General features: G+C 40.5%; 1 protein-coding gene across 3 annotated transcripts in view; it reads right to left on the reverse strand.

Moving 5' to 3' along the window:
- Positions 1-27,724, reverse strand: part of erbb4b (erb-b2 receptor tyrosine kinase 4b) — a 328,153-nt gene that overhangs the window by 133,202 nt on the left and 167,227 nt on the right. For all 3 annotated transcript variants that reach the window (XM_051959185.1, XM_051959186.1, XM_051959184.1), the window contains one exon: positions 16,730-16,916. In XM_051959185.1, the coding sequence (XP_051815145.1) occupies positions 16,730-16,916 (187 nt within the window). The remainder of the gene's footprint in view (positions 1-16,729; positions 16,917-27,724) is intronic.

Raw genomic sequence — 27,724 nt, forward strand, 5'->3', positions numbered from 1 at the left:
TAAACAAAAGAATGAGAGGCAGAATAATTGGGCAAATGAAAGAATGTAGGTGTAGTTAAATTATGAATAAGTGACTTGGACTAATGAATGTTAGATAATAGGAGAATGTCTCCATCTATGTTAGCAGACATCATTAAACAGTGTGTCTGAACAACTGTCAAAAAAAAGAAAAGAAAAATAACAACAGAAAGAAACAACCAAGAAAGAATGACAGAATAAAAATGTAAATGACTTTCTAAAATGTGACTTCACAGGTTAAAAAGAAGCTGAATTAGCGAATGAAATAGCATGATGAAACAGAGCCGCTCCACAGGCTTCAAAATGCACCAGTGGCTCCCCTTCCATACACAATAAAACACACCCTCTCGACACAAATAAAAGCGCTCATAAACAATAAGCTTTAAGAGAGGACATTTCCTGTGTAGGATTTTCAAACGCTGCTCGTGTTGCCACACAGAGTGGCGTCAATCACCGCGCTTTGACCTGCTCGGTTGCCGACAGTAGATGTCAGGACGGCAAATCGCTGCCTTTGCTCTACAAATAGGTGATCTCCCCTCCCATCCATCATCTGCTGCTGCCACACACTTCCATCCTTGTTCTCCAGTCCTCACTGTTACCAAGGAAATGCAGCGTGGGGGGTGACACACAGATGTAACGTGTATGTGTGTGTCCGTGTTTGCATGCAGGTGGAAGACAAAAAAAAAATGTTTTTGCCTGAGTGCACAGATATGGAAGAGAAAATGAGAGTGAACATCTGAATGTCTGTGCATGCAGCTATGATGAAAGTAGAAACTCTGAGGGTCAACTTGTGGACAGATTTGGCTATTTTGAAGACTTAATGGAACATATTCATTTCCAGTAATAATTGGCCTGAATAAAAAGATTTTTTTCCTGGAAATTATATTTGAAAACGTGGAGGTTGAAGACAATTATGTGTTCTGAACATTGGGACATCTTTTTAAATGGAGAGGGTGCCAGTGTAATGTGGCCTTAAACGGAGAGCGCAAAATTTTCTTTTTTGTAGCCTTAATGTTGCTCAGTTGGTGTGTTCATTCTGGTTATAGTGAGTCAGTAACAGAGTTATTTATCTTGATAGATTGCGATCTCTCAAAACCTTTAATATGTTCCTCAGGGGACGGTCAAAGAATCTAAAAAATTGAAGCGGTAGTCACTGAGATGTACTGACAAGATATTACTATTTCCCAGTTAGGGTCAAACTCCAAAAATGCAACACCCTACATTTCCCACAGTTCAACTCAATCTTTTACAGATGCCTCCTGCCCTCTGAATGCCCCTTTCTTTCAGACCCTACCTTTTCAATTTATAACAGAGACTTGAATTTCATCACTCAAACCCAAACCAAAATTGCTTTTTTTGGCACAATCAGGGTTATTTATTATCACACTGAAAAATTCCCTTCAGTAGAGTGAATTAATGGCTTTAAATCAGTGATGGTGGCGTAATCAAGGGACATATTGTTGCCTTTTTTTGCTCCCTATGCTGACAACACACAGGTTTTGTAATGTGTCTCGAGTGACAGGTGGCCACTTGATGCTTATGATCACAAAACGTTTTTACAGCTCAAGCAGAATGAATGCGAACCATTATGGGTGGGTTCTAAAGCCAGAGAGAAACTGGCTTCAAAATGAATTTCCCTTAGACATACTGTCAGCCAACAGGTAGGAAACCCTGGTGTTATTTTAGCCTCAGAACCGATCATTTGTATTTCTAATGACTCGTGGGCATTTTAAATCTAGCAGGATTGAGCAGGTAAAATAAGACTGTAATAATGAAAATACTTCAGTATTAAACATGGATTTCTTAATATAAGTCCTATAGTGTGAAATTTATCACAGTATGCATCACAAACTTCATATCTTCTAGAAGGTCAATGGATGGAGCAACTCCCACAGGAATCTCATGCAATTTTCACACTCTTAATGCAGTCCCCAAGCAAAATGGTGGTACCCATTCAAATGTAATCGCACTTTTATGTGTTTAACTATTGACCTGAAAAGAACAACTGCATTAATTCAAATACATAAAAGTGCCTCACTAGAGGTTCACCAGAGAGATGGCAGCGGTGGGATTTGACCGTCTCTGAACATACTGCGGTCAGGAGTAGCAGCGTGGGCAGAGTGTGTGTGTGTTTGTCTGCATATGTGTGTGTGTGTGTGTGTGTGTCTTTCATTGTTGGCTTGGTAGAACACAGAGATGAAAAGTAAGATTGAAAAATACTATTGTGATGGGGAAAAAAGGGAACCTATTAAAGATTGAGACGAGTTTTTACATTTCTGAGTACATATGTACAGTACGTGTTCCAAGATATGCAGGCACATGTATGTGGAGAGACATTACATATTATATGCATATTCAATTTTAACATGGTAACCGACATTCATGGCTGAATGGCTGCAGCAGCTTATAGCATCAGATGTGCCATGTCACATGGACATTGTGAGACTTTTGGAGTAACCAATGCTAAAACCACTGGATTTGAATCTCTTACTCTGATCACAACCTCTAATTTCAATCAAAATTAGTTACATTGTTCCCTACCTGTCTGCTATGTATTTCCGTGGAAAACAAGTTGTATGAAAATTAGTGACACTGATGATAAAAATATTGCAATGGAGACGTCAAATTATCTTGAGAAGGCTAAAGGCTGTGGGTGAAACAGCGATGACAAATAGAAAAGAAGAAGATGAGAAAAATTGCTGTCTGAGGGGACAGAAGAAGAAATGACACGCTGGGCAGGGGTATAAAAATTATACCAGGTAAAGAATCCAGACATCGGCCATGAAGTACAGCAAAATGCTGAGGCCTGAAATACAAAGGTACTGGCCCAGCTAAACTGTTTGCCAAACAGGAGTCTCTGAAATCATCTTTATGTTCATTATCTTTGGATCAAAATTCACTTTCTATATGTTTGATAGCAACATATGCTGACCAAAAAATTATGACCCAGTTAATTGAAATGAATGGGCCTGAAGCTGTCAGTAGAAAACCATGTTATACATTTAGTGCTTAAAACTGATATACTGTTCTAATTTCAGACGGAATCTGTTGTATCCTCTGCATCACTGTGAAGGAGAACTGCTGAGATCTTTACTGAGGTATAGTAGATGTCATGGGGGCGTCGGCCGTGGCCCCCATCCCCCAAGCATACGCTTCTCCTCCACCAAGATAATTGCATTCACAGGCTGCTGATTAAATTTGGCCCATCCCTCACGCAATTGTTTCCTATGAGTCTTTATGAAAAATGGCTGAGATTTAGGGATTATGGAATTATACCCAAGCAAGGCAAAGCATCTGCTTAAACATGAGAAGAGGAAAAAATAAAATCATGACAGAATGGTTATGGGGGTGTGGGGTTGCATCCTTGCTTATTTTCAACTTAAACTGTGATAAAACCCTGGTAATCTAAGCTTTATGGATGGAACAGAGGAGGAGAAAATCATTTTAGAATACCTTGAGATAAGACAAATCTACAAAGCAGGAAAGATAAACAAAGCAAGAAAACAAATTAGAAAAGAGACAAAAAAAAAGTAAGACAGAAAAGATTATCAAGGAGACATACGAGTGAGTGGTTAAAAAAAGAGTAAAAGGACCTTCAATTGCTGCTGCTGAGGGCCACTTAGCTTATCAAGGCTGATGTGTGACCAGCCTGCCAGCTGAATTAAAATGAGCTGCACTCTCTGGAATGGACAAAACAAACCAGGGTCTGAGAGAGGCAGAGAGAAAGAGAAGGAAAGATGGAGAGACTGAGCAGAGAGAGTGCATATCTTACCACAAGCATACCAAGTATGTTGGTTTTGCCACAGAGGAAGCTGGCTTTAGTCAGTGCATGGTTTGCTTAGGCAACAACACGTTACTGAGGCCTTGTTTTCTCAAGTCTACTGAGAGACAGTGAGTAACACTCTAGAGGCCATGGCTCTCACTTTGTTCACACAGCGAAAGTATGTGTTGAGTGTTACCCATGGTGCAAAAGTCCACCCAGAAGACTATAAAGTGGATTTAAAATGGAAAGCATTTAGTGATCTCTGCCAAGCTACACAAAATCATCATAATGTGCTAGCTTCATAACATATTCATCTGTAGTCTCTGAAATGGAGATTGGATTGTTATCGCTAATGCAACACAAAAAGGGGGCCAACCTGACTTGTTATTAGTCACTGATTTAAAACCTGGAAGATGCCAGAACAAACATGAGGCGAGTCAGTAAAATTCTGCAAAGGTGAATTTGTTTTGAACTGCATAACAGTTTGGATAGTTTTCCAAAACCGATAATCCAACATTCACGCCCACTTCACACAGTGACTAGCCAAGCATGCCGAAGTGAGAAAGTTAGCAGGGCTGGAACTTCTCTGTCAACCTTTCTTCTCATTACATAACTATTTCTGGCACTCTGTGTGTGTGGACAACCAAGTGCAGCACTGTGAATGCCTTCCAGGAGAGATTGTCTGAAAATTTTAGCCATTACCCCCATATCTGACGATTATCATGTCTCCTTTCTTCTGTGACAGTGTGACCATTTAGAACAAATACAGATAGTTCTGTGTTGCCTTTGGCCTGTAGAACATGTCCAGGAGGGAAAAACAGGAACATTATCCCATCAAACTTGCGATATAGAGGTCTTGTAAACATGTTAGGTGAGAAGTCTGTGTTTCCAACCTCCTGCAGTGTATTAATGTGGAGACTTTAACTTGGCTTAGGACTACAGCAAACTCAACCTTCTTTTAGAGGTGTTATTGAATATTTCACAGTCCAGTGACATTCCATTTGAGTAAGCAGGGACATTAAGTAATTTGATTGCTTGTCATTTAGAGTCCTAATTTGTAACTCAAAGTAAGGAAAAAGGTGCAACAGTGGGAACAGCATAAATGCTATTAAAAAAAATTAATATGAGAAATGGTAATATTGAACAACCTCTTATTGTTGCATAGTAAGCTACCTAGTTTATACCTGATTGTAGTGTTGTATATAAAGAATTTTTACTTTTCCTCTATCTGATCCTTGTCTTCGGTCATCTTACCCAAGTACAACACTAAAGAAATGAACAGTCATACAAAATTTACACGCGACACTCTTCTTCAAGGGAAACAGAACACTTAAGAGTTAAATGACAAACCAGGCATTAATATTAACTACCATCATGGATGAGGGATTGACTGGTGTGAGCTGCACCAACCCAGCCAATGATGAAGTTTACATTGATTACCATTAATTTTTACCTTCTCGCATAAACTAACCTTTGGCTCTCAAGTCTCAAGATAATGGCATCTTAAATATTTTACCCCAAACCCACTTGGCCTCCGTGATGTCTTTTTCTGCTTCATTGATGTTCACAGACATTATAATGTCTAAGAGCATAACCGAGGAGCAAATACATTTAGACCATGTCCCTGACCACACTGTTGTTTCCTCGGGCAATGAAATGGGTCCTACAGCCTGGTTACTCCAATAACAGGGTAATTTACAATCCATACACAACAAACAAACAAACCACTGAACATAGCCAACGATGGAAGTCCAGCCTTTTTGGCATCAGAACAAACACATGTGCCGTGGAGAGGTGGCAAAGTATTTAAAAAGAAATAAATATCGGCAAAGCCATGCCTGGTGTTGCATGTAGTAACACCCTCCATATCTCTGTGGAGACCTGAGATGAACAAAAGTCCTTTTCATGTCCCATTACCCACCACTGCCCCCATCAATAGCTGTTCCACTTACCGAAGGCTTTGGCCTAAGAGGCAAAAATAAGCATATTAATTATTAAGCTGCCAGGGGAGAAAGGGGAGGAGTTGTAGGGTTGGAGTGTAATGTGTGTGTTCATGTGTGTGTCTGTGCTGGCGCCGAATTATTAAATTGGTTTTGGGAGCACAGCTTCTTTTAAACTCTTGGAAAGCAAGTCTCAGTGATAACAATTTATATTTCTGAAAATCTCGGGCCTCTTATCCTGCTGTTTAAATATGTACTGTATATCTTGTCAGCATGTAAGATATTCTGAAATACCAGCAGCTGAACCGCAATCCCAGACTAAAGGATAAATTGTTTTTGGATCTAATTCTAAACCACGTCGTTGAAAAAAATGGATGAAGAATTACATTGACGACACAGACACAAAAGAAAACAGCGTCCTCGAGGAACAAATTTAAGTTAACAAACCCACAAACGGCCGAAGAAGACACTCCCATCTGCGATGTGAAACACCACGTCTATAGCAGAGAAAACCTTTCATCATCAGCCCATAGGTGTCCATTTAGCCCTCATAAGTAAGCTGATATAAAGTGTCATTTTCCTCACTAGCTTTTGAGACCCACCGAGCTGCCAGTCAGGTCCTATTTTATTTGCTTTCCCACTCACTTTGCTCCTCCTCTGAGATGAGCACTGAGCGCCTCTGACATCAAAGGCCTATCTGAAACACAGTCTGGCCTTCGGAATCAAAGTAAAAACTGTATGTCAAGGCTGCACTGCTGTGGACTGACATGGCAAAGCCACAATGACAGCCTGTCAGTGACAGAAACTGAACATGACAATCACACTTTGATTGTTTGGAATCTGCAATCATATCTATGGCAGGCTTTTCAAAATCATTAGAATAAATACAAAGGAGGGGATGCAGGAAAAAAGTGGACAGCAAAAAAAAAAAAGAAAAGAAAATTCAAATTCATTTAATCTTAAGAGTGTGAAACTGGTGATTTGTTTATTTGCATGTGTGTGAATCCACTTCAACTCTGAACATTGTGAAGTCTGACTAAACAGTTATTGGCAATATAAAGTGTAGATTTCAACAACTGCCATGATTTCTACTTTTGCTCCAGTGACAATATACTACTGCAGTAAGGAGGTGGAATTGTTCTTATCAAAAACAGCAGCACTGGTTATTTTATGCCACTTAAAGTAACTTAAGAAAATATCTTCCACGAGAGATGTTTGGCAATAAAAAGACTACAATTTGCTCCCTTTCATACTTCAACGGCCAAAGTTGGTCTCTTTTAATGATGAGAACAACCTTACTGCACATTTAAAGTATTAAATGCCTAATATTCCACTTCCTCTTTGCAAACAAATCCTATTGAAAGAACAAAAGTACTGATGAATTTATCCTTGTAAATACTGCCACTGTAGAACTCGATTGTTGTCTCAACACATTTAAAAATATGCCAACTCTGACTACAGAAATATATCAAACAACTGCATGAACATACATGATGGATGCAAACTACACACTTGTTCACTCTATAGTTGTAGTGTTTGGATGGAAACAGTGCAAAGTCTAAGTGGCAGAGAAACACATTGTAATTTACATTTCCTGCAGAGCAAATTAATCCCCGGCACACATACTCAAGCAGGCACAGCGGCACTCGTTCTGCTCCCGTTTCCTGCTGGAACAACAGAGATGAATTCAGACGTGATTTCAACTAAGTGAACAGCATTCTATTGGTCTCTGAGCCAGTTTTCTACATCTACATCGTCTCAAATCTAAGTCTGATCTAAGTCATTGCCTGGGGGGATGGAAATGTTGGAGAAAGAGAGAGGAGGACTGTGTTTTGATTATTAATTGGCATTAAAATTCTTCCCATGCCTACTTTAACTTTTAATGAGGTGAAAGTCAATTTTCACTTTCAGCAGGCCGCAGAGGTTCAGTTGAGGAGGCAAATTGGTAATAAAGAGTTTGTAGTCATGTTTAGGCAAGTTCGCCTGTTTTTCTACTTGACAAAGCAGACAGAAGTTGAAGCAAGGGCTGGACAATGTTTGGAACCAGTGAACATGGTCTCCAATGCAATCACAGGCAGTAAAGTAAATTATTTATTGGGGACACATGCTACACATGTGAGCACTGATGTATTCAGACATTAGAATGCTTGTATGAACAAAAATTTCAGACCTAAATGGTCCCGAGAATAGAAAACAGCTCTCCAGTTCTTCATTTTTGCTTAACATCAAAATACATGTTGCTATAAAAATATTTCTTTCAAAATGTCTGAAGTGTTTTCTGAACATGTATTTTAATTTTCTTGTATTTGAAAGAACAGAGTTATTGACCAAAACAGCCTTTTGCTGTCTCCTCCAGCAACAGTCTATCTGATCTTAGTGCAATTCAGTGTAATAAGTACCTTGTTACCCATAGCTCTTTGATTAGTGGCTTTCAAACGTTTAAAAAGAAACAGTCATAAATTAGGTAATCAAACTGTTACTTAGTAAATTTGTTTAAATTTTTATCCAATCACAGATGTTCCACCCCTTCTGATACAAAATGATTATTTGCTACTCAGAAAATAAGTTCAGCACACACTAGATTTGACAATAACTGTGGAAAATAGCCAGCTACACAAAAGGTAACCTAAGTAAAAACTATTTTCTTGACTAATTTTATCAAATCCTATTTCATCAAAGTTCACAGCAATGTGTCCATGTGATACCCGTTTACGAACAGAGAAGGTAAAGGAGCTGAAAACACTGCCTAAAAGACAACAGTCTATGTTTACCAAACCGATGAAGAAGGAAAATGCAGTAACAGAGGCTTCGTTTCAAGTAGTGCATATCACAAAGCACACAAAAGCTTTACCAGATGATTGTGAAAGACTGCAGTGGCTGAAGAGGTATTCATGGACCAAGAAGGTAAGATGGAAATTCCGTGTGTTCTTGCAGATGTTTAACTTGGTGTGTATGGCAACCAAACTGTCTGCACTGTTTGGTGGAGCAGTGAAAAGAGAACTCTGACAGATACAAATGGTTTTCAAGCCAGTTTGGTGGGTTAGTTGTGTCCAGTCTTTCAATGTTGCAATGTTCTGCGATTACGGTTTTACAAAAGTAGTTGTTTTTTTTTACACCTGGGTCCCACGGAATCCTAGCCTAGCCACGCTAGACCCATGTACTGAAGGCACAAGGGTCTAAGGCCGCTCGACAGCGAGGGAGGCGGGCTAAAAGGTTGTCTTTCAAATCACTCTGCAGCAATTGGGTAGGTATACAACCAATCAACGCAACGAATAGGTTGACGTAGTTCCTAGAGCGCCGGCGGATTGTGGCTAAGTCCCATTAGCTTCCCAACCAGCGGAGCCAACTGGAATATTAAGGATTTGCCATATCCCGTCGGCATAAGTCCAAATACGTCTTTCTTCTCAATGAAACACTTAAGTGCTGTCCTTTGTTTATCTTTCAAGTTGAATTTTAGCTTCAAATCTTTAAGAGCTGTGGCCAAAGCCGAGTCGAAAGATAACTGTTTATTGTGCGCCGGTTGTTTCTGTCAGAATCGTCGCGCCTCCGTCGTCACTTCGTTACGCCCGCCTTCTGACTCTACACTTCATGGTGATTGGTCCGGCCAGTTTTAGGAGAATCCAGCCTCGAGCCTTATGGAGGGTAACTAGACCCACCCTGGCAGAGAATTAAATTCATTGCCATGGGTTGTCTAGCGCGGCTAGGCTAACGGAATCCGTAAAGATGCAGTGTTGAGTTTGAAGTTGTTTGGATTAGCAGTGGCCATTTTTAGGGTCTATTTTTTCCAGAGCTTAACCACTGACTGTGACATCTGACTTTGTTTATGATAATATGCCTGTGGGACCTGCCACGGCCTATGAGAAGTCTACAACCACAGTAACAAAACTCCTGCTTTTCTTGAGTTTCTCCTGTTATTCTGAAACTAGACAGCAAAATTTATCTGAGGCCGTGTTGTGCTTCCTGCACCTGCAATCATGAATTTTCTGGGGTCATCTAAAGTATGGGTTTGCTAGAGTTCAAGTTATGAGCATTTGATAATTTACCCAAGTCTGCGAGAGCTCCAACAACTATCTGTGGTGTTCACAGCAGACAGAAATAAACAGGTCAGAATTCCATTATACTCAATTAAGATGATTGATGATCCTGATTAGAAAAAGAGAATATCATGAGTAGCAAATTTTGGGCAGGAGCTTAAATTCAGTGACTTTATGAAATTCAAGTCTTATGGCATTTGTTGACAGCCCCTTTATTAAAACAGAAATAGGTCAATTTCACAACAACTGATCAGCCATGCAAATAAATGTTAGGCAAGGCATGAAAGTTAAGTAACTCTTGGACACTTTTTGTCAAATTGAAAAAAAGGTTGGAAATGTCTGGTTTAAATATTACCAATCTGCCTACTTTTTTCTCATTTTAAAACTCCATTTTCTTCTCGTTCTTTTTATTTTTTGTTTTTAAATCCTTTTTACTTTTCGTCCAAACTGTTCTTACAAGCTCCTGTTCTCTGGGGGCAGGTAAAGGTTGTGCGGCTTATCTGCCAACGATTAAGGGAAAAATGCAGCAGACATAAGGTGGTATAATAATGCTTCGTAGTCTCACGTCTTGTAGCAGGTTTAAGGGGGAATGGAGCCTGGTTTGACACATGGGAATTTTGGGGAAAAAAACTTGCTGCAGACACACAAGCCATTAACTGAATATATGCAACACACACAAAGACACACAGTTTTAATTGGCGAAAATCTATTTTGTATTATTATTTCTCCTTTCTCATGGCAGGCTGTGCTATTGTTGTCCATTAATATTTCATAAAGCACAGATATTTTCTGCTTATGAAATCTCAGGCATCGCATTATTAAAGAGTGGAGAACATAAAAAATAACAAAAGCATAAAAAAACAACACTGCACCCTTAAGGCCATGCTGTGAACAACATATGTGAAAAGTCCTGGAGAAAAAAATTCACCAGCCTAAGTGTCCATGTTACATTTTAATGGTTACATGAGGCACATTTAGGAAAAAAGGAGTTAAATATGAAACAAGCTGATGAAATGAAAAGTGAAAGATTACACAGGATGTGATTTTTTATAATGCAAAATTCGGGAATATGGGTCTTGAAAAAGCATCAAACCCAAAGCATGCAAGCAAAAAGTATCCTGCCATGTTAACATTAATAAGTTTTAGTATCACAAAAATAATTACAATGACTAAAAGAAAGTTTTTCATGAAATTCAGCTCCTCTGCCCCTGGCATAAAACGCCGGGCTCCAATAGTACCACTATCTCGGGCACACAGTGGTATTACACAGCAATCAATTAACACCAACTACACTGATAGCCCGTTCCGGACTTCAATTTAACATGTGCCTCCTCACGATCCACATTAGGGGCTCACAAATGTGACAATATGAATGTCGTCCTTCAAAAAGAAGTCCCTCTTGCCCCCTTCCTGGAGCGCTGAAATATTGAGTGTGACACAGGAGTAATTGCATGGGAAGTAATCAATTAGACACACAATTGAAGGAGACCTGAGGTCTGTGGGCTGCCAGGCAAGAGGCTCGACTGAATTCTGGTGACGTGCACTGAACCAATCTCGCCTGCCTCCTGTGGCAGAATTGCTCTTTCGTCTCTTAGTAGTTAGACGGCGAATGAAAGTCTCAGGGATCAGAAAGAGGCAGCAATTTTATGCCCCCCATTCAGTAGTCTCTTGTCTGGGGGAAACACACTGACTCAAATCGTCCCTTTCACCTTGCCCCATTCCATCCCATTCTTCCCCTGCCTCCCCTGTGTCTCGCTGTCACAAGACGCCGAGCAGGACACGTTCAGCAGATGATACCGTACGTTCGCTGAGTTTTCCCTTTCGAACAGATGCAGTAGCCTTTGGAGAGCACAGTAAGTCTCGAGTGCTCGAAAAGAGTTTTGCATACAGTACAAAGTGTTACAAACATGACATTGTATGTGTTTGTGTGAAAGGCATCAATGTGACAAATCAAGACAGCCAACTGAAATATGATGACCGACAGAGAGCCAAAGAAAGAGGGATAAAGATATGGAAGAACGACAGCAAATGGGATAGATAAAGAGAGAGCAGATGGGCCATGAAGGAGTGGATAACGCCTTGGCGTAAAACACAGGCTTGTGTACATGCATGCGATGAGAGAGGATCATTCAGCAGATGGGGCCTCAGATTGGATGCTTCATTTTGGACAGACGCAGTGCAGGCGTAGGGTGGTTAGAAAAATGAATCAACAACACTAAACAAATCTGAAAAAAAGGAGATACTGGAAGAAATGAGGCAAAGGGAGGGGGTGGCAGTAAAATGCGTTAAATCAGAAAGCTCATCTGTGTTGTGCTCCTTATTGAGGCTGTTATTATTTTGCCAGGGAAGCAGGCTGTAATTACCATGTGAAAGCACAGAGGCTGCCCAGGGTTCATGTGAATCCAGACAGAAGTGCTGTAAATGTTTGCCTAAGCAAGAAGGAAGACACCGCGGGTCAGCGTGCGTCAAAATACAGATTGGGAACTTTGAAAATGTCAGGAGGCAGCTCTGTTTAACCTTTATCTTGCTTGGATGTACGGAGAAAAAACAGGAGGAAGTATTTATTTGAAGCTTCTCCCTGCAGCAATCAGAACGGTCATTCATACACCCAAAAAGTCTGAAAAATTGACAGTCTTTTTGTCTTCCGATGGAAGGTGAGTCCACACTGTCACTTTTAAAACACTTTCTTTTGTCCCTAGAAAGTAATGTCAAACAAACAACACCACTGAAGTTTCCACACTCAGAGTGTCTTTTATATTTCTTATTCTATACACCCTTGTGCACACACACAATCCCTCAACTTTTCCCAGCTTGACTGTGCCTTATATTTCATATTCATGAGGATAACTTAGCTAAGCTTGATTGAAAGGTGCATCAGAGGGAGTCCTATCCCTGCTCAGCCAGAGACCTCCTCCACCCCATCCTCCAGTCCCCTCAAATCCAGAGAGTCCATTCACAGCTTGCAGAGAGTGCACCAGAAAAATCAATAAGTGCAATGCTACAATATACTAGCGACAAATTGATTTCATCCCAAGGCAATTTCGACCCAAGCAGAAATGTGTGTGGGCTTTAGTACCGAAGGGGTCTCTTACTGTGCCTCTTCTCGATTAGCCCCCGATGTAGTTAATAAGTTTTATCCTCTTATATATATATGTTGCTTATGGATTATATTGATCATTTTACACTTCTCCTGGGAGCTACTGGCAGAGGAACGATAGACTAATACGACAGCAACATCAAAGCTCTTGTAATGAATGAGACAGCCAGCCACGGACTCGCTAAAGCACTTGAAGGAAGGAAAGAGTTTGATGTGTGCTGCTTGATGTACAGGAGTGGATCTATCCTGATGGTTCAGGCTTATTTCCTTCCTCAGCAAAATGATGACAACTGCAACGGACCAAACTGGGACACAAGTGACTTGTCTCTCTAACCCCCCAGCAAGAGCTTGTTTAACTGTCAGGTCCATCTGTGCAAAAAGTACTGATATGATAGACCCTCCAAGACAAGATTCTTGTTATGAAGAGATAAGGCAGTTTAAAGGTTTTCATGGGTCCACAGTTTTGGTCCTGATTCTAAACAGCCCTGTCTACACACACTTGATATGCATTTAGAGTCGTGTGCAAAAGTTTTAGTCAAAGTCATGTGAGGACACGTTCAAAAATAAAGGGGTGAGTGAAATGTGGCCGGAATAATTGATTTGTTCCATTAGGAAAGTATTTGGTGAGATCAACCTTTACCTTTGAAACAGCACAGATTCTTTTTTTTCCTCCCCCAATTATTTGGAAGGTATGCTGCTCTGAGCGTCCTGGAATCCCAGGCTGACTTAATGATGACAAGAAATCCGTGGAGGACATACTGCTTCTTGTCCCATACCACAGTTCTTTAAGATTCTTACTAAGAACCAAGGAAAGCACTGAATACCTCTAGCTTGTCTGCTGTAATAACAACAAAACTTCCAAACATGAAAGAATTGTGTTATAAGAAATGATATTTTCATCAAGAAGAGAGTAAGCAGATTCATTTTTGTTATATTTATGAGCAAAAAATAAAAATTCCAGAGTAAAAGACCAAAAAAAAAAAAACAGAGTTATGATTTGGAGTAGATTCAGATCTCGGCTGTTGTGTATAACTTCCCCTCCACTTCATGGCTCGAGGCCACGGATGGCACATCAAACGGCAGAATGTCACAGAGTCCAGCCCCAGCTCCCTTAGCACTGGCTTCAACTTGGCACCACAATGAAAAGGACTGGCTTGGCAAAAAGCTGCTAGTGGTGCTGGACAAATGAAATTCCCTAAGTATGGCAAAACTTCCGAGAAAGAATAGAAGATGGAGCGTAACACACAAGCACACACTGTGGCTGCACATGCAGACTGATGGCTGTGTTGTTTCCCTCCACTCGGGGGAATCACCAGGAAGGAACAGTTGAGGAGAACAATGAGAGACAACTGAATTATTTAAAAAGGGGGTTTGGAAGAAGTGGAAACACAGTCTCAGTGCCGTGCTTCTTCCGAAGAAATCTAAATAAAATGTAGACACAAAATAAATTGTTCGAAATGGGGAGGTTTTATAAATTTCTAGCACAAACTGAAGACATCGTCCTTCTCATTTTGCGTCAGTGTCTCCTTGAGACTCTTTACGTCAAGATTATTATTTTTAATATGTATCGTCCTTAAAATATTGCTAGCTGGAGACTAGATTCAGTGTTCTATGGGTCACAAGTTACATTCCAAACACATCGTACCAACATTCCTCATCAATGAGGACATGCGTGGCAATCTGTTGTGCCAACTAATAAATCATTCATATCTTATTTCCAATGCATGCAATGTGTAAAAGATAATAAGTGGATATAGAAGTATTTTCTGTTGTGACTGCTCAGAGGGCAAAAGATTAATAAAAGCTAACAAAACAACAGCAGTGTATTCGTCACGAAATTGAACACATTTAGTTGGGATCAGTGTTAATTTAGGCATCAGATGTTGATTTAGTTTTGGTCTTTATTTAATCAAATTTTAGCCAGTTGATGTTTGTTCGGTTTTAGTTCTGGTTTTGTCAGGGACATCTTTGCCAGATTTGTGGATTGTTAATTCCTGCGTCATTAAGGAATTTTGAGACTGATGTTGTTGCTATTTTTGTGCTTGGTTGCCATGGTTATGTGGTGCTCTCATCTATCACAAGGTTAGTGGAAAAGGCTCAGAATCCATGTACCTCTGCTCTGCAGTGATGCAACAGATGGACTCATCATTACATCCAGTTACTGCTATCACTTCCAAACAGTTCATTGTTGTTCGACTCCTTTCTTTTGACTCTGCTCATTTAGCAATAACACAGCTACAAAAAAATGGGTTGTTGGATAACATCAATGCATTTCTCTTTCATTGGTGAACATCGAGATTACGAATTAGATGGAGATCTGTCATTAATCCTCGAATTTACTCATTCCCTCTGACCGCAAAATGAAAGAAATTGAATGGAAAGTAACTTTCCACCTCAGTGTTCCATTAGCAGTGTCAGATAAGCTTTTTTTTTTTTAAATAAATGTTAGGGTACTGTCTGCTTCTTTGTAGTTTCCTCTGCTTCTTGTCTATTTTCTCTAATTTGAAGATACATTTAGTTGATAAACACACATCCAAGAAGCTCCAGTGTGCAATTCCACAGATGCTGCACGTCACTGAATTAGACTTTGCACTAGTTATGTGGTCCGTTTGTCTTTCTTGAAGGTTATCAAAACTATCACAGCGTTTTTTGAGAAAATATATACTACCCAGGACAGATAACAGCTCAACACAAGTTGCTTCTCCTTCCATCCTTACTCACTTATAAGAGTTGTAAGGTTGGATTTACCTTCAAAATGAGTAAATGACACCTTTGGTCCTGTGTTACACAAATCACGAACCGTCCCTGACATGTCACACTTACACCTGTCGGGGAAAAGCTCTACATCTTTTTCACCAGTCAAGAGCCTTATCTTATGCAGACCTCAGGGTCAGGGCTCCTGAAGAAAGCCCAGCAGCACAAGGATCCATTGTTCAAAAAGAGGCAGAGCCGCCTACACACTATGTTTTCCTCCTTAGCACGCTATTTATCAGCAATCACATTCACTATCTTCTCCCACTGGTGAGGAAACAGGCTTGGGTCGTTTGCCGAGTGGGTTGTAAATCAGACGAGAATACTTTTTTTGTGTGTGAGCGATATTGGAAATTGCAGAAGAGATAAAGTCTTTTCACAACATTGTGAGTCAGCATCGTATCCCTTAATGCGAGAGGGTTAATTGTGTTAACAGCACCACTTGTATTCTTGGGAGAAAAAGAAAAGGGAGACTGTCTGCATATTCCCATCTTGTGTGAAGGTGACAGAAGCCAGTAAACAACTAGCAGCACACTGGGTAATTTATTTATTCAACTGTGCAATGAGACTTCCAACCTATTTTTCATTGCAGTTCTATGTTTGTGCATGCTTTTGTGTCGCACCTGAAATGCCCTTTATGGGATTCTTTCTTTGTGATACAAGGGAAGTTCTAAATTCAAGTCATGGGAATTAATGCTAATATTTGTAGCCAGTCGACAGCGTTTCAAAAACAGGAGGGTGCAATAGTTTACCTTGGGCAAAGAATTATTGGCAGTTCAAACTGTTAAGCAGTTAAGACACACTCAACAAGGGGATCGGATCACAGCTAGATTTAGTAGTAGAACCTTTTGTAATCATTAACATTAAATATAGCACCTTCTGTTCTCATTTGATTACAGCTCGTACAGCAGATTGCCACCACTTACTGCTTCTGGCTCAACTCTGAATTATAACTTTACATACGGAGACTTAAAACTGATTGTTTTGCTCACTCTATATAACTATATTACTATAATATATATACTATAATATATATATATACTATATAAAACTATATTAACACATACCCACTATCAGAAGCAACACAAGCACATCTGAATACCCAGAAATTAATTCAGTCACTTGCCTGTGAGGTTCTTGAGACCCAACTGGCGCAGGCCGAAGTTTCCGTCACGTCTGTAGTTGAGGAAAACTGCGAGGGAGTAGCGGTCCTCGTACAGTTTAGTTCCTCGGATGATTCTCAGGTTCTCTAAAGGCAGGTAGTCGAACTGGTTGAGAGCCACCAACACGTAGCCGGTCACTTCCCGGATAGACTGTGGACAGAGTCATAGAGGCAGGTGTTAGTGTAGGTCTTGCATGTTGCATAAATAAAACGTGTATTGAAGCAATTAATTTCATATGAAGGACATAAATGAAAATAAAAATCAGTTTCTCCATTTAGAGCTAAAAATATTGAGCTGCTGCAAGGATAAACTAGAGGGGATCATATTTCTGTTTTTCCAGAGTAGAAGCCTTGAAGACTTCAGGGTTTAAGCAACAATGCTTTCAGCCAAATATACACCATGAAATATCCAACCAAAAATAAAAAAACCTTCAAAAAAGAGAAAAAACAGAGAAGTATTTGATGAAGCTGACAAAGTGCTTGGTGATATATCTGGATTTCTTTCATATTATGCAGCTTTAGAATCTGCTTACTTTAACTAAGCACTTTTAGATTGATATAGTGCTGCACTGGTAATAATATACTTCAAAGGAAAAATACTTGATCATACACAGATTCATTTTTTTATTCCATCTATTTTCAGCTCTTCTAGGAAAATGGGTTTGCTGACAAACTATACAAAATGATGCACAGTCAGACTTTAATTCTGCATTTACAGCACTGTATATTTTATGATTTAGGTCTTCTGTGGCAGAAAAGGCATCACATTTATTTCCCCCTTTCCCTAAATCGGTGTAACTTAGCTTTAGCCACAATGGTCAATGCAAAAGGATTCTTTGTAAGTTTTTTCTTATTTTATGTTTTTTTTTTTCAGTCAGGCTCAGTGAAAAGTATTGGGAACAGTTTAAGAAAATCACGCTCATTTACAAAGCTGTAGCAGCCGTGCTCATTTCCATGATATAGATTGTTTTGTGCAAGTTTTTGTTTTCCTGAATTCCAAGAACTTTAGCAGAAGGTGCAGTGTGACCCGCTGAGTCACAAAAGCATTTATGTGAATAACAGGAGGCTTTCATAAAATGGAATTATCCTGTAAGCTTTCAAAATATACATAATTGAAGACAGTTGCCACTGAATTGAAATAAACTAATTAGAAAGAAACAGGGTAGTGGCTGGGAATGTAGTAGAAAAGCAGAAGAAACAAAGACGATATGAAGGGCTACAGAAAGGAAAGTCACGAGCCTACATCAGATCATTGACGGCATCTGTCTTCAAGGTCACTTTCCACGCGTTCAATCATTCCAGTGAGTTGAGTTAGAGCATCTGAGTGAGGAGAATTTCCTCCAGGGCCTGTGACCTCACTGCAGAACTTGGCAAAGGGTTCAGTGCTCATGTCCGGGGCCCGGCCTGGGGTGACTGAGCCACAAGGACAGCCATTGCTTCACACTTTAAATGTCATTTAGGAGGGGATATAACGACTGTCGAGACTTTGGCGAGGAGCCACCCAGTTGGAGCTGCTGTTGCATGAATCAAAGTGACAGGCTGTGTCCTCTTTCTCCCATCCACCATCATGGTGGCTGTCATTAGGAGACAGGCGGTCAGAGAAGTCTTTCCACGCCGGCCCGATGATGCTGATAATCAACAAGTCTGTGTGTGAAGTGCTGTTGCAGCTGATGTACTGAGCTGAAATAAGTCCTAAGGAGGGCCCTGGCATAGTAGTGGTGGCGGCTGACAGCTGTCAGAGAGCATGGCCATCAGCCACCAGTAAGTAAGCCGCAGTCACAGCTCCGTCATCATTACCCTGCTGATTACCATTAATAGAAACAGACGGGCAAGAGTCTGGTGAGTCTCTGTGTATTTATGTGAATGAGTGACGGGAACTTTATATTTAGTATGTGTCTGTGCATGTTTATCGGTTTAGAAACTACTTGGAAAAGAAGATCAGATAGAGAATCTGAAGATAAGTAGGTTCCAAGGATGCATGCTGATTCAAAGTACATGTGCATGCATAAGAATACAGTATGCTGAGTTTCTTTCACGCATGTGCATGTTGTGCCATCAGTGTGAACACAGAGTTAGACAAGGTCTTTTGGATGAGTCACAATCACCCTGTTGGGCAGCTGAAGGTCTTTTCATCCCAGCTACACAACCAAATCAAGTCAAATCTGTCCTTAACAGTGACAAAGCCTTAAGCACTCCTGCCATACTCTCCCCATGTACAAACCAGGTATGTTTTTTTTCTTTCTGTTAAAAAACTGAGGGTGGCATACAATGGTAAAACCACCAGCTCTGGCGGACTAAATCGGAGCATATACAGTAGGTAATTACTTCAGGGTTCACACTTCATGGGTGCTTTTATGCACATTTTTTTTCCCAGAGGCTGTTTATTACCCACTCGCACAGTTGTCGGTTTGTTATTTTCAAGCCACCAAATCAATACTTTCCAAAGTGCAGCCTTGCAGAGGGAAATAAAACGAGGGAGAGAGAAGATGGCAGATACACACGCTTTTCTCCCCATAGATTGTTTGTTCAATAATGAACTGCATGAAAAAAGGGAAACAACTTGTAGTGATTACAGGCTCTTGCTGAGCTAATAGCCAAATCTGCTCTGCGCGTGGTCACTTTCATTAAACACAGATCAACAAAACAAGCAACCCCCCGGTAACACCAATGGTCCGGGCCATGTAGTGTTCACACTTCAAGGAAACGCGCCCCATGACTGCCGCAAGCCATAACACAGGTTTCCAAAGAAATAAAGCTGAAATATAATATTCAAATACCCCAAAGTTCAAATTGTGTGATGGAGTAGCAATGCAGGTCATGGCAAAGGTGCTAATATAACAGAAGTTTTCATTTTTTTTTTGCTGCTTGTACTAAATTTATATCTAAGTCATTTGCATTCTATCCTGTATTTAGCTACAGTGCAATTAGAGCAGCAAATTACCTGCTAAATATAACAGCGTGACCCATTGTTGTCCTCAATTCCTCCCAATAAAAATAGCTCCTTGACTATCTTGATAGCGGTGTGTGGGGCACATGTGACAGAGAAGCAGCCTCCTCGTATTAAAACTGAAGTTAGAACGTCTTCATTCTTATTTTTTTAGTCCAGTTCAGGATTTGTTTGTCAAACTGTCACGTCTCATGGTGAAGGGACAACAGGTCAGCGCAAACTGTCAATCATCTGTAATCTCTTCAGTGAATAAGGACAGCCTTGTTTTGACAACAGCGCCGGACGCTAGGCTCCTTTACCACACTGTGTAGCAACCTCCCCCCAGTTCATCCAACCCCACATCTCACAATGAACCCCCACCCCCCAGAGATCAAGGCATCAGGATCTCAGCAACAGTGAACAAAAGAGAGCCAGAGAGCCAGATTCACTAGATTACAGGGATTTCTCCCTCCTCCCCAAGCTGGAGCATTTGTGAACGGAAGTGTGGCAGCGGAACAAACCCCTCACTTGAGTCACTGAGACGTGCGCGGTTTTGAAATCAAGTCCTTCAATCCCTGACTTCTAAAGGAAGAAGAAAGTGTGGTTTTAGGGTTGAATCAGTGAAGGAAGGAAGGAGAAAAGAGTAGAAAGAGAGAGAGAGAAAGGGAGCTTGAAGACGGAGGGACACAACATTGCAGGATTGGTTCGGTCAAGTGGACTGGACGAGGTCTACGTATGTTTTAATGCATAATTAATACCACACCTGTTCCATGTCAGGGGAAACAGACAGACAGCAAAGGGTGTGGGGAGGGGTGAAATGGACACCATTAGCATGTTTAAAGAGACTCAACACGCGTTAGCATGATTGCCTCTCATTTCCATACATATTGAGGCACAGAAATGTTCTCTGCAGGGCTGCGGTCATTGAAGTCAGACACACAGGAGTGCACTGGGAGGGCTTAAGGTTTGCATCGCTAAGCCCTCATCCTCTATTTCCATATCACTTCCCTAAATCTTCTGCCTGAGCTCACATCCACATCTGTAAACAGACACAGAATCCGGATGGAGTGGCTACAAGTGTAAGTAAGAAAATCCTGCAGAGTTTTCTCAAGAGATCATCCTCAAAGTAACTGGCATCCTCATGGAAAGATTACAGGCAATGTCCCATTTTAGAAAGTGAAGGAATCCTTACAGTTTTAAAATTAATTTGTGACATCAAATCTTTATTAATGAGTGTTAACACTCCATTGTGAACAACTCATGAATATTCCTTACAACGGCAGTTATATTGTAATTTCATTATGTCATCATATTGGCACTGTATGAGAGAAATATTCCCCAGTACGAGTATCCCTGATGGAATTTGTGAGTTTTTTTTTTTTTTTTTTTGCATAGTTGAATTCAAAAGAAGTGCTGCCATCCTTGAGTTTAAGTTGCCAAAGTTCCCACCTCCAATCCGCCATTTCCCCGGTAACACCTCGATTCCTTTGGAGTGGCTGAAACCCAATATGAGCCACTTCAAACACCTGCAGGTGATGCTGCCTTTGATGTATGTGTGCATGCGTGTCTGTATGTGTGTGCACGTTGGAGAAGGAGTGTATGAACAGGAGTGTATGTGTGTGAATCATTGAAGTATCTTTTATTGCTTGGACAAGATGATTATGATGACTCATCTTTGAAGATGAAGAGAAACCATCTTCTCTGTTTCTTGCACCACTCTTCGTATGCTCTCTTGAAACAAATCTGTGCGTGTGTGTGCGCATTTCTGGGTTTGTGTGGTCGTACAAAGAAATCCTCAAGCGAGATTAGACCGTTTTTTTGTTGTTGTTGACTGTTGTAACAAAGCCAAAAAGAACAAAGGACATGAAAAATCTGAAACCCTTCTGTTGGCGTTCCATGTCCTTCCCTCGCCTCTTCAGAGGGTCAATGCCGGCTGCTTTCTAGGGACGCTGTTTTACTTAAAGATCTCACTGGGGATTTCAAAAAGGAAAATGAAATAGATCACTGTATAATAAACCAAAAAAGGTAATTTCAGCTGTTTTAAAAGAGCATACAGTAACAATTAGTATACAATAAATCAATACTGGAAAATGCATTTGAACAGAAATGGCCTCTTATTTATCACTGAAATTGATGTGGGTGTTAGGCTTTTGTTTGAGATTTGGAGTGAATGTTGCTTGCTAATGAGATAGGCAGGAATGGGTGACTTTGAGAAGTCCCTGTTCAGAGTGTGCATGTCATGTACACAGAGGCGATGTGTAGTACCCAGTTGATGTTTGAGTGTCATTGGTTGCGACAGGATGACAGTCTACTTGTCAAGCATGGTGACAAAAAAGCCCTGTAAGGTGCATGCATCATTGACAGAATAGTCTTCCACTATGATCGTCAGATACAAAAAGAATCGGCTGCACAGGGAGAGAATCATGTGAACAGACAGAGGTGGACAAACAAACAGACACACGTACTATATGAATATCAAGTATACATATGAGCGTGAGGTCAATCTCCTAAAGGGGTCAGGTTCTCTTCGAAGGTTGTTACATCATTTTTCTTGGCTTCAGCCCCTGATACAGGAAATACAGTTGTTCACTAGACAAGAGATATCTGATAATCCTGTCAGTATTTCCCAGAAATGTGTCTATTTTGGGTCTGTTGGTTGTGCTAACTTTGCATTCGCCACCTCCGCTGTTCTTAGAATCGAGGATTGAGGAAAATCCACATGGGGGCAAGCAGCCCAGCCTCCGACAGCTTTCAAAAGAAACCCTGACCCTAACACCAACGGAAAATAAAGACAAAAGTAGCCTCCTGGAAAGGTCACTTTGGCTGGGAGTCCAGTAGAGTTTTGACAGTCACCAGAAGCACAATTATAGGCCTTTATGAGTCTCTGTGTGGGTAAATGTGCTGTAGTGAATCTAGCAGGTCTACTGAAAGAGCCTGGCGTGTGTCGGTGGAGGTGTGTCACTTCATGGCCATAACCCAGTAGTTTTTCAAGCGCTGAAGTTACTTTTTTTAATTTGCCCTAAATATGTAGTTTAGCTCTGAACAGCAGAGTTATCAGAGGGCCCATTTGTTGGGTGTATTGCTACTGCGCAGACATAAATCTTGTTCATGCACAGTGTCATTATCTCTATGAGGCTTGCTAATGCTAATGTTACCACAGCTGTAGCTATGCGTGAGGGCGACAAACTAGAGCAACAACACAAACCAATGTGACTGTAAGTACAGTGCAAATAGCAAAAGGCAAATAAATTAATTAATTTAAAACAAGAAAAGTAATTTGTTATATATGAAGTAATGAGATTTTCAGAATCCATTTGCTCCGGATATTTTCCTAAACATCCAGCCTTTTTTGCACCTCATTTTTAAGCAAGTGTGTAATGATTTATTACAGATTTAGTATAGCAAAATATGTATAGCAAACACATAACACCATGTCTGGTATCTCTGAACTTGTTATACATTGATTTAAACGAGTCAACATGATTAAGAAATATTTAGTATCCATAAAATATCCCATTTTAGAGCATTTACTTCATCACAGTACAGCTTATAGTTCAGAATAAAACACAAAAATAAATGCAACTCCGCATTGTGATATACTTGAATATTAATATTGGGATTTTTGTCTGAAAATGTTTCTGATGCCTGCAGTCACCGAACAGAAGTGAAATATGAGGGGTGTAAAACTTATGCCTCTAATTCCCCTTTGGCAAATCTAAGGTAAGAGGTGCGATTATACGTAACTGCTTATTAGATGGAGGAGGTGGTTGACGTGTGTAGGTGTGCAGGTCAGCTCCATTCCCCTCCTGATGCCTCTCAGCTTATCTAACATCTCCCTCAGTCTTAGCTCAGATAGTGAAGCATGACACAGCTCCTATTGACTTACAAATGCAGCCATTAAAACATGCAAGTCTGTTTTCCCTTTGCTTTTTCAGTTTTTGGCCTTTTCACTTGAATTTCTTTCTTTCTGTGGCGCAAACTGATTGCCTTTCTCACCTTCTCTCCTTTAAATCCTGCACTTTGGATTTTTATTAATGTTAACTTAGGCTTGATGGTATCTATTTTTTCATTCCTTCCGGCCTTTTTTTCTGGGATTTATGGTAAAGGACGATATTTGTGTTTTAAAAAGTAGCTTGTAGTATGTATGATAATTAGCACCCTCCTCCAACTGATTCTTACTGGACAACCATATGGCATAGACAGGTGATGTGTTGGTGGCAGCAGACTGGCAGTTGAAAAGGCTTTTGTAGTTTGGGGGGAATCATCTCAAAATAAAGTTACACCTGGCAAGGCAACACATATAATATTTATGCATGGTCGACTCATAACCTAAAAGTCTCACAGTTTGACCTGCAAAGTGGATGAGTTTGGGTGAACTTCATAGAAAATATAGGTTCAGGTGGGCTGTGTCAAAAATTGATAACGTGGTATTCCTACTAAGTTATAAATAACTTGCAGAAATATTGTGTGCAATCAACTATGCTGTGACTACAAGGCCACTTTCCACTTTCTTTTCCCCTCTCCATCACTCATTCAGTGGGTACAAGCCCGAGCTGTCATTAATCTGCATAACCAAACTACAAAATAACCTACAGATACAGTTTTTACTTTTCATGTAGCTTAACCTGCAAGCGGTGCATATAGTGTGACTGAGGAAATAAACGTGCACTGACCACACTGTATTCAGCTGCTACAGTTTCACATCAATGAGATTGTAAAGATTGGCAAACATCGTCCATAGTCTTTATCATATTTTCTGATGTTATCTTGGACCATAGTGTGAAGAAAATTGCATCAAAATCCTTATCAATCCACTGCGCAGATCAGCGGATGAATGGACGAGCAAAAAGACATCTGCTGGTGGGCTTTGATGTCTAATATGGGGTGAAAACCAGAACTTCATACTGTGGATCCAGCAGTCTGAGAAAGTGTTGGGATTCCCAACAAATGAGTGTGAAGAAAATTATACAAATTTTTGTTTGGACTCCGCCAAGGAGGTGGAGCCTTGGCAGAGTTATGTGACAATCAGCGCTGGTTTGCCTGTTAGCAGCATTATAAAAAATAAAAAAAACGGATTAACCAATTTGGATGGAATATTCAGAGAAGGTCAGAAATGACACAAGGACCAAGTGATTATATTTTGGCAGTGATGCAGTTCATAGTCTGGATCCACGAATTTGTTAAAGATTTCTGTATCATTGCAAGATAGCGGCACAGTGTAACTGTAACTATGACAACAAGCGAATGCTACAACAGCTGCCCGCTGACGATCACATGATTGCGATCCTACTACAAATCGACTGTTGCTGAGTTATTGGGACTTATCCATCGGAAATGATACAAGGAACAATTGATTAAATTGTGGGGGTGTTTCCAAGTCCCATCAATTCCCACCGCCCGCTACATATTAAGGTCACGTGATCCAGTATGAATACATAACATACACATGCATAATACATGCCTGTACTCAGTGCAACATCATTTTGTTTGTAGGTACATCTATATTAAATGGCCACGTCCCATGGTGCTGTGATTTCTGCCACAAATGTTTTCAAGACTTCAGCTGTCGGAAATCATACGACTGAGCAGCCTTGGTGGAGTACTGCGCTCTCTGCTTTTTTATTCTGCAGCCTGTCTCTGTGCATTTTCCTCATTGTTGGACTACTAAAACTATGAAACTTTCTCCAAATTGCATGATTTTTTTCACAGACCCAAGCTTCTAGTCTGCTTAGCTTTCATTGCTGTAAACTGGTATTAGGCATAGAGCACTTTTTGTAGTACAAGCATAGAATGAGAGATGCACCTGGTCCTGTTATCAGTACATCCCTTCTTCTTTAACCTTAACACAATGGTAATATTTTTAGTTTTTGGCTACCTTTAAAACAAATCCTTTAGGAGTCCTGTGCCTGCCCTACTGTCCTGTTGTGACTGGGAAACAATTCAAGCATCTGTTTAGGCAATGGAATAAAATCAAAGCACTTAGCTTGTGACAAATGTTTGATTTTGCATTTCAGAGAAACAAATGATCAGGGTGAAGGTAATTTTGCATAACGCATTTCAAAGGGCATCAATCACGCGTAAGAATGAGTGAAAAGTGGGAGCATAATGTAACAAATGAGTTCAGCTACACTTTAACTCAGGACAACATTCCCTTCAGTCATTTTCTCAAACGGATTCAATCACTGTACAGCTTTTTTCTTTTTTTTTTTCTTGTTCACTGGATTTACTCTCATTTCAGTCAAAACCTCAGCTTCACTTCTCCTCAGCTGGGACCCATCAGTCATTGACACTGATGCATGAGGGTTGCTCCATAAAGTGGCACATTAGTCTGGCAGTCCCTTTATTGCTCTTAATCAGACGGCTCCCTTGAAATTTCAGGATGACTTTGCTATCCTTGTGAAATACATTCATAAATACACTCGCCTGGCAATTTATTAGGAACACCTGTGTGCAATATAATGCAATCTAAGGCATAAGCTCTGCCATAAATCCCACTTTTATGAAGCTTTTACACTTCCAGTTTTTGTTGAAGTTGTCAGAAAGGTGATAATTCTACTCCATGTTTACTATCGAGGTCGCGGTAGGCTCTGGTGGTTCACTGGACTGCATTATATTGACAAGCGCTCCTAATACTTCACCCTCCATAACCTTCATCCCTTCCGTTGTGTGTGTTTTTGGGGTGAACTAAAGAGTAGGAACACTTGGTGAGTGTGTATTTGAAAGAAAGATTTTAAAATATTCAGTCAAAAAAACATACAGTACTGCCCATTATGTGAAGTACTGGGAATAGGTGCAATGGATGCTTTTTTTTGACTCTGTTTACTGAATACCCTTTCCCTTTCAAGGGTTTATGCGCAGGAAACTATCAACCACACACACACGTACTTTTTCTCACTGTCTCTCATCACAGCAGCTCTGTCCCATTTCACCTCCCTGACAGCTTCTGAATTGAGCTAGAAAGCCCTCTGTCATTAAGACTGACTCTCACCTTTGGCAGGAAAATGAATAGTGTGGTGTTCACCTTATACTATGCTATGAGAACCATTAATACAGAGTGAGGAGAGAGAAAGAGACATATTCTTCACATTTACACTTTTCTTCAATATTAGTTGAGTTACGTATGTTTTACATAATTCCTGTAAATTCTCCACTGCGCTGTTAATCCATAACTACTTTGCGGCTGTGGATAGCGAAAGTACAGAACTGGATGAGCATCTCTAATTCTGTAGCCATACCTTATGGCTGGAGGGAACAATATATGTTGGGGGGAATGTATAAAATAAAACATTAATAACAGCCGAGATCAATATTACAACTGGAAAATGGCTATTACAGTGATACACTGAAGGCTACCTGCACAGTGCAAAGTCTACCTAGCAACTAACAGTGACCAGCGGCTAACTTCTAAAGGTGCCATCATTAGCTCAAATTAGCTTTACACTCTTCTCTAGTTGGACAACACCTATAATCCAATGTTGTGTAACTGACATTTTAATTTGGAATGTAATGCCAAGTAGCAGGCAGCATCAATTTCATCCTCCATTTGTCTTCCGAATCCTACCTTGAGAGTACAGATAAAGACAGATAGAAAAGGAGAACAGTGAAGTGACACCCCTTCCCATGAGGAGGACTCGCGACTCCATCAGAGCACTGGTAATGAGTGGACTCCTGTGGGGAATTCTCCAAATTGACTAATTTGTAATTGATTCAGTGCATTAATTACCGGCCTGGTTACGCCTGTGTCATGGTTAATATTGTGCCGATCTGACGAGGCTGGGAGGCCCGTCTGCATTGGGACTGTTCGGGTGAGGCAGCCATTATTTAATTATGCCACACATATCTGCGGCGAGGCAAGTCTTAATCCGAGAGTAATCACTTCCCCACGCTCCCCCACTATGAGATGATGTGTGGGAGGAGGGTGCTGGGGTGGGAGGTAGTCCTAGATCCATGTAGCCCATGGTTAGCTCCTTAATCAGCCCTGGGAGCCAAATCCCATTGCTGTTGCAAAGTTTTCTGACAGTATAGAAAAAAAA

Source organism: Acanthochromis polyacanthus, chromosome 14, assembly GCF_021347895.1.
Source record: "Acanthochromis polyacanthus isolate Apoly-LR-REF ecotype Palm Island chromosome 14, KAUST_Apoly_ChrSc, whole genome shotgun sequence".
Lineage (NCBI taxonomy): Eukaryota > Metazoa > Chordata > Actinopteri > Pomacentridae > Acanthochromis > Acanthochromis polyacanthus.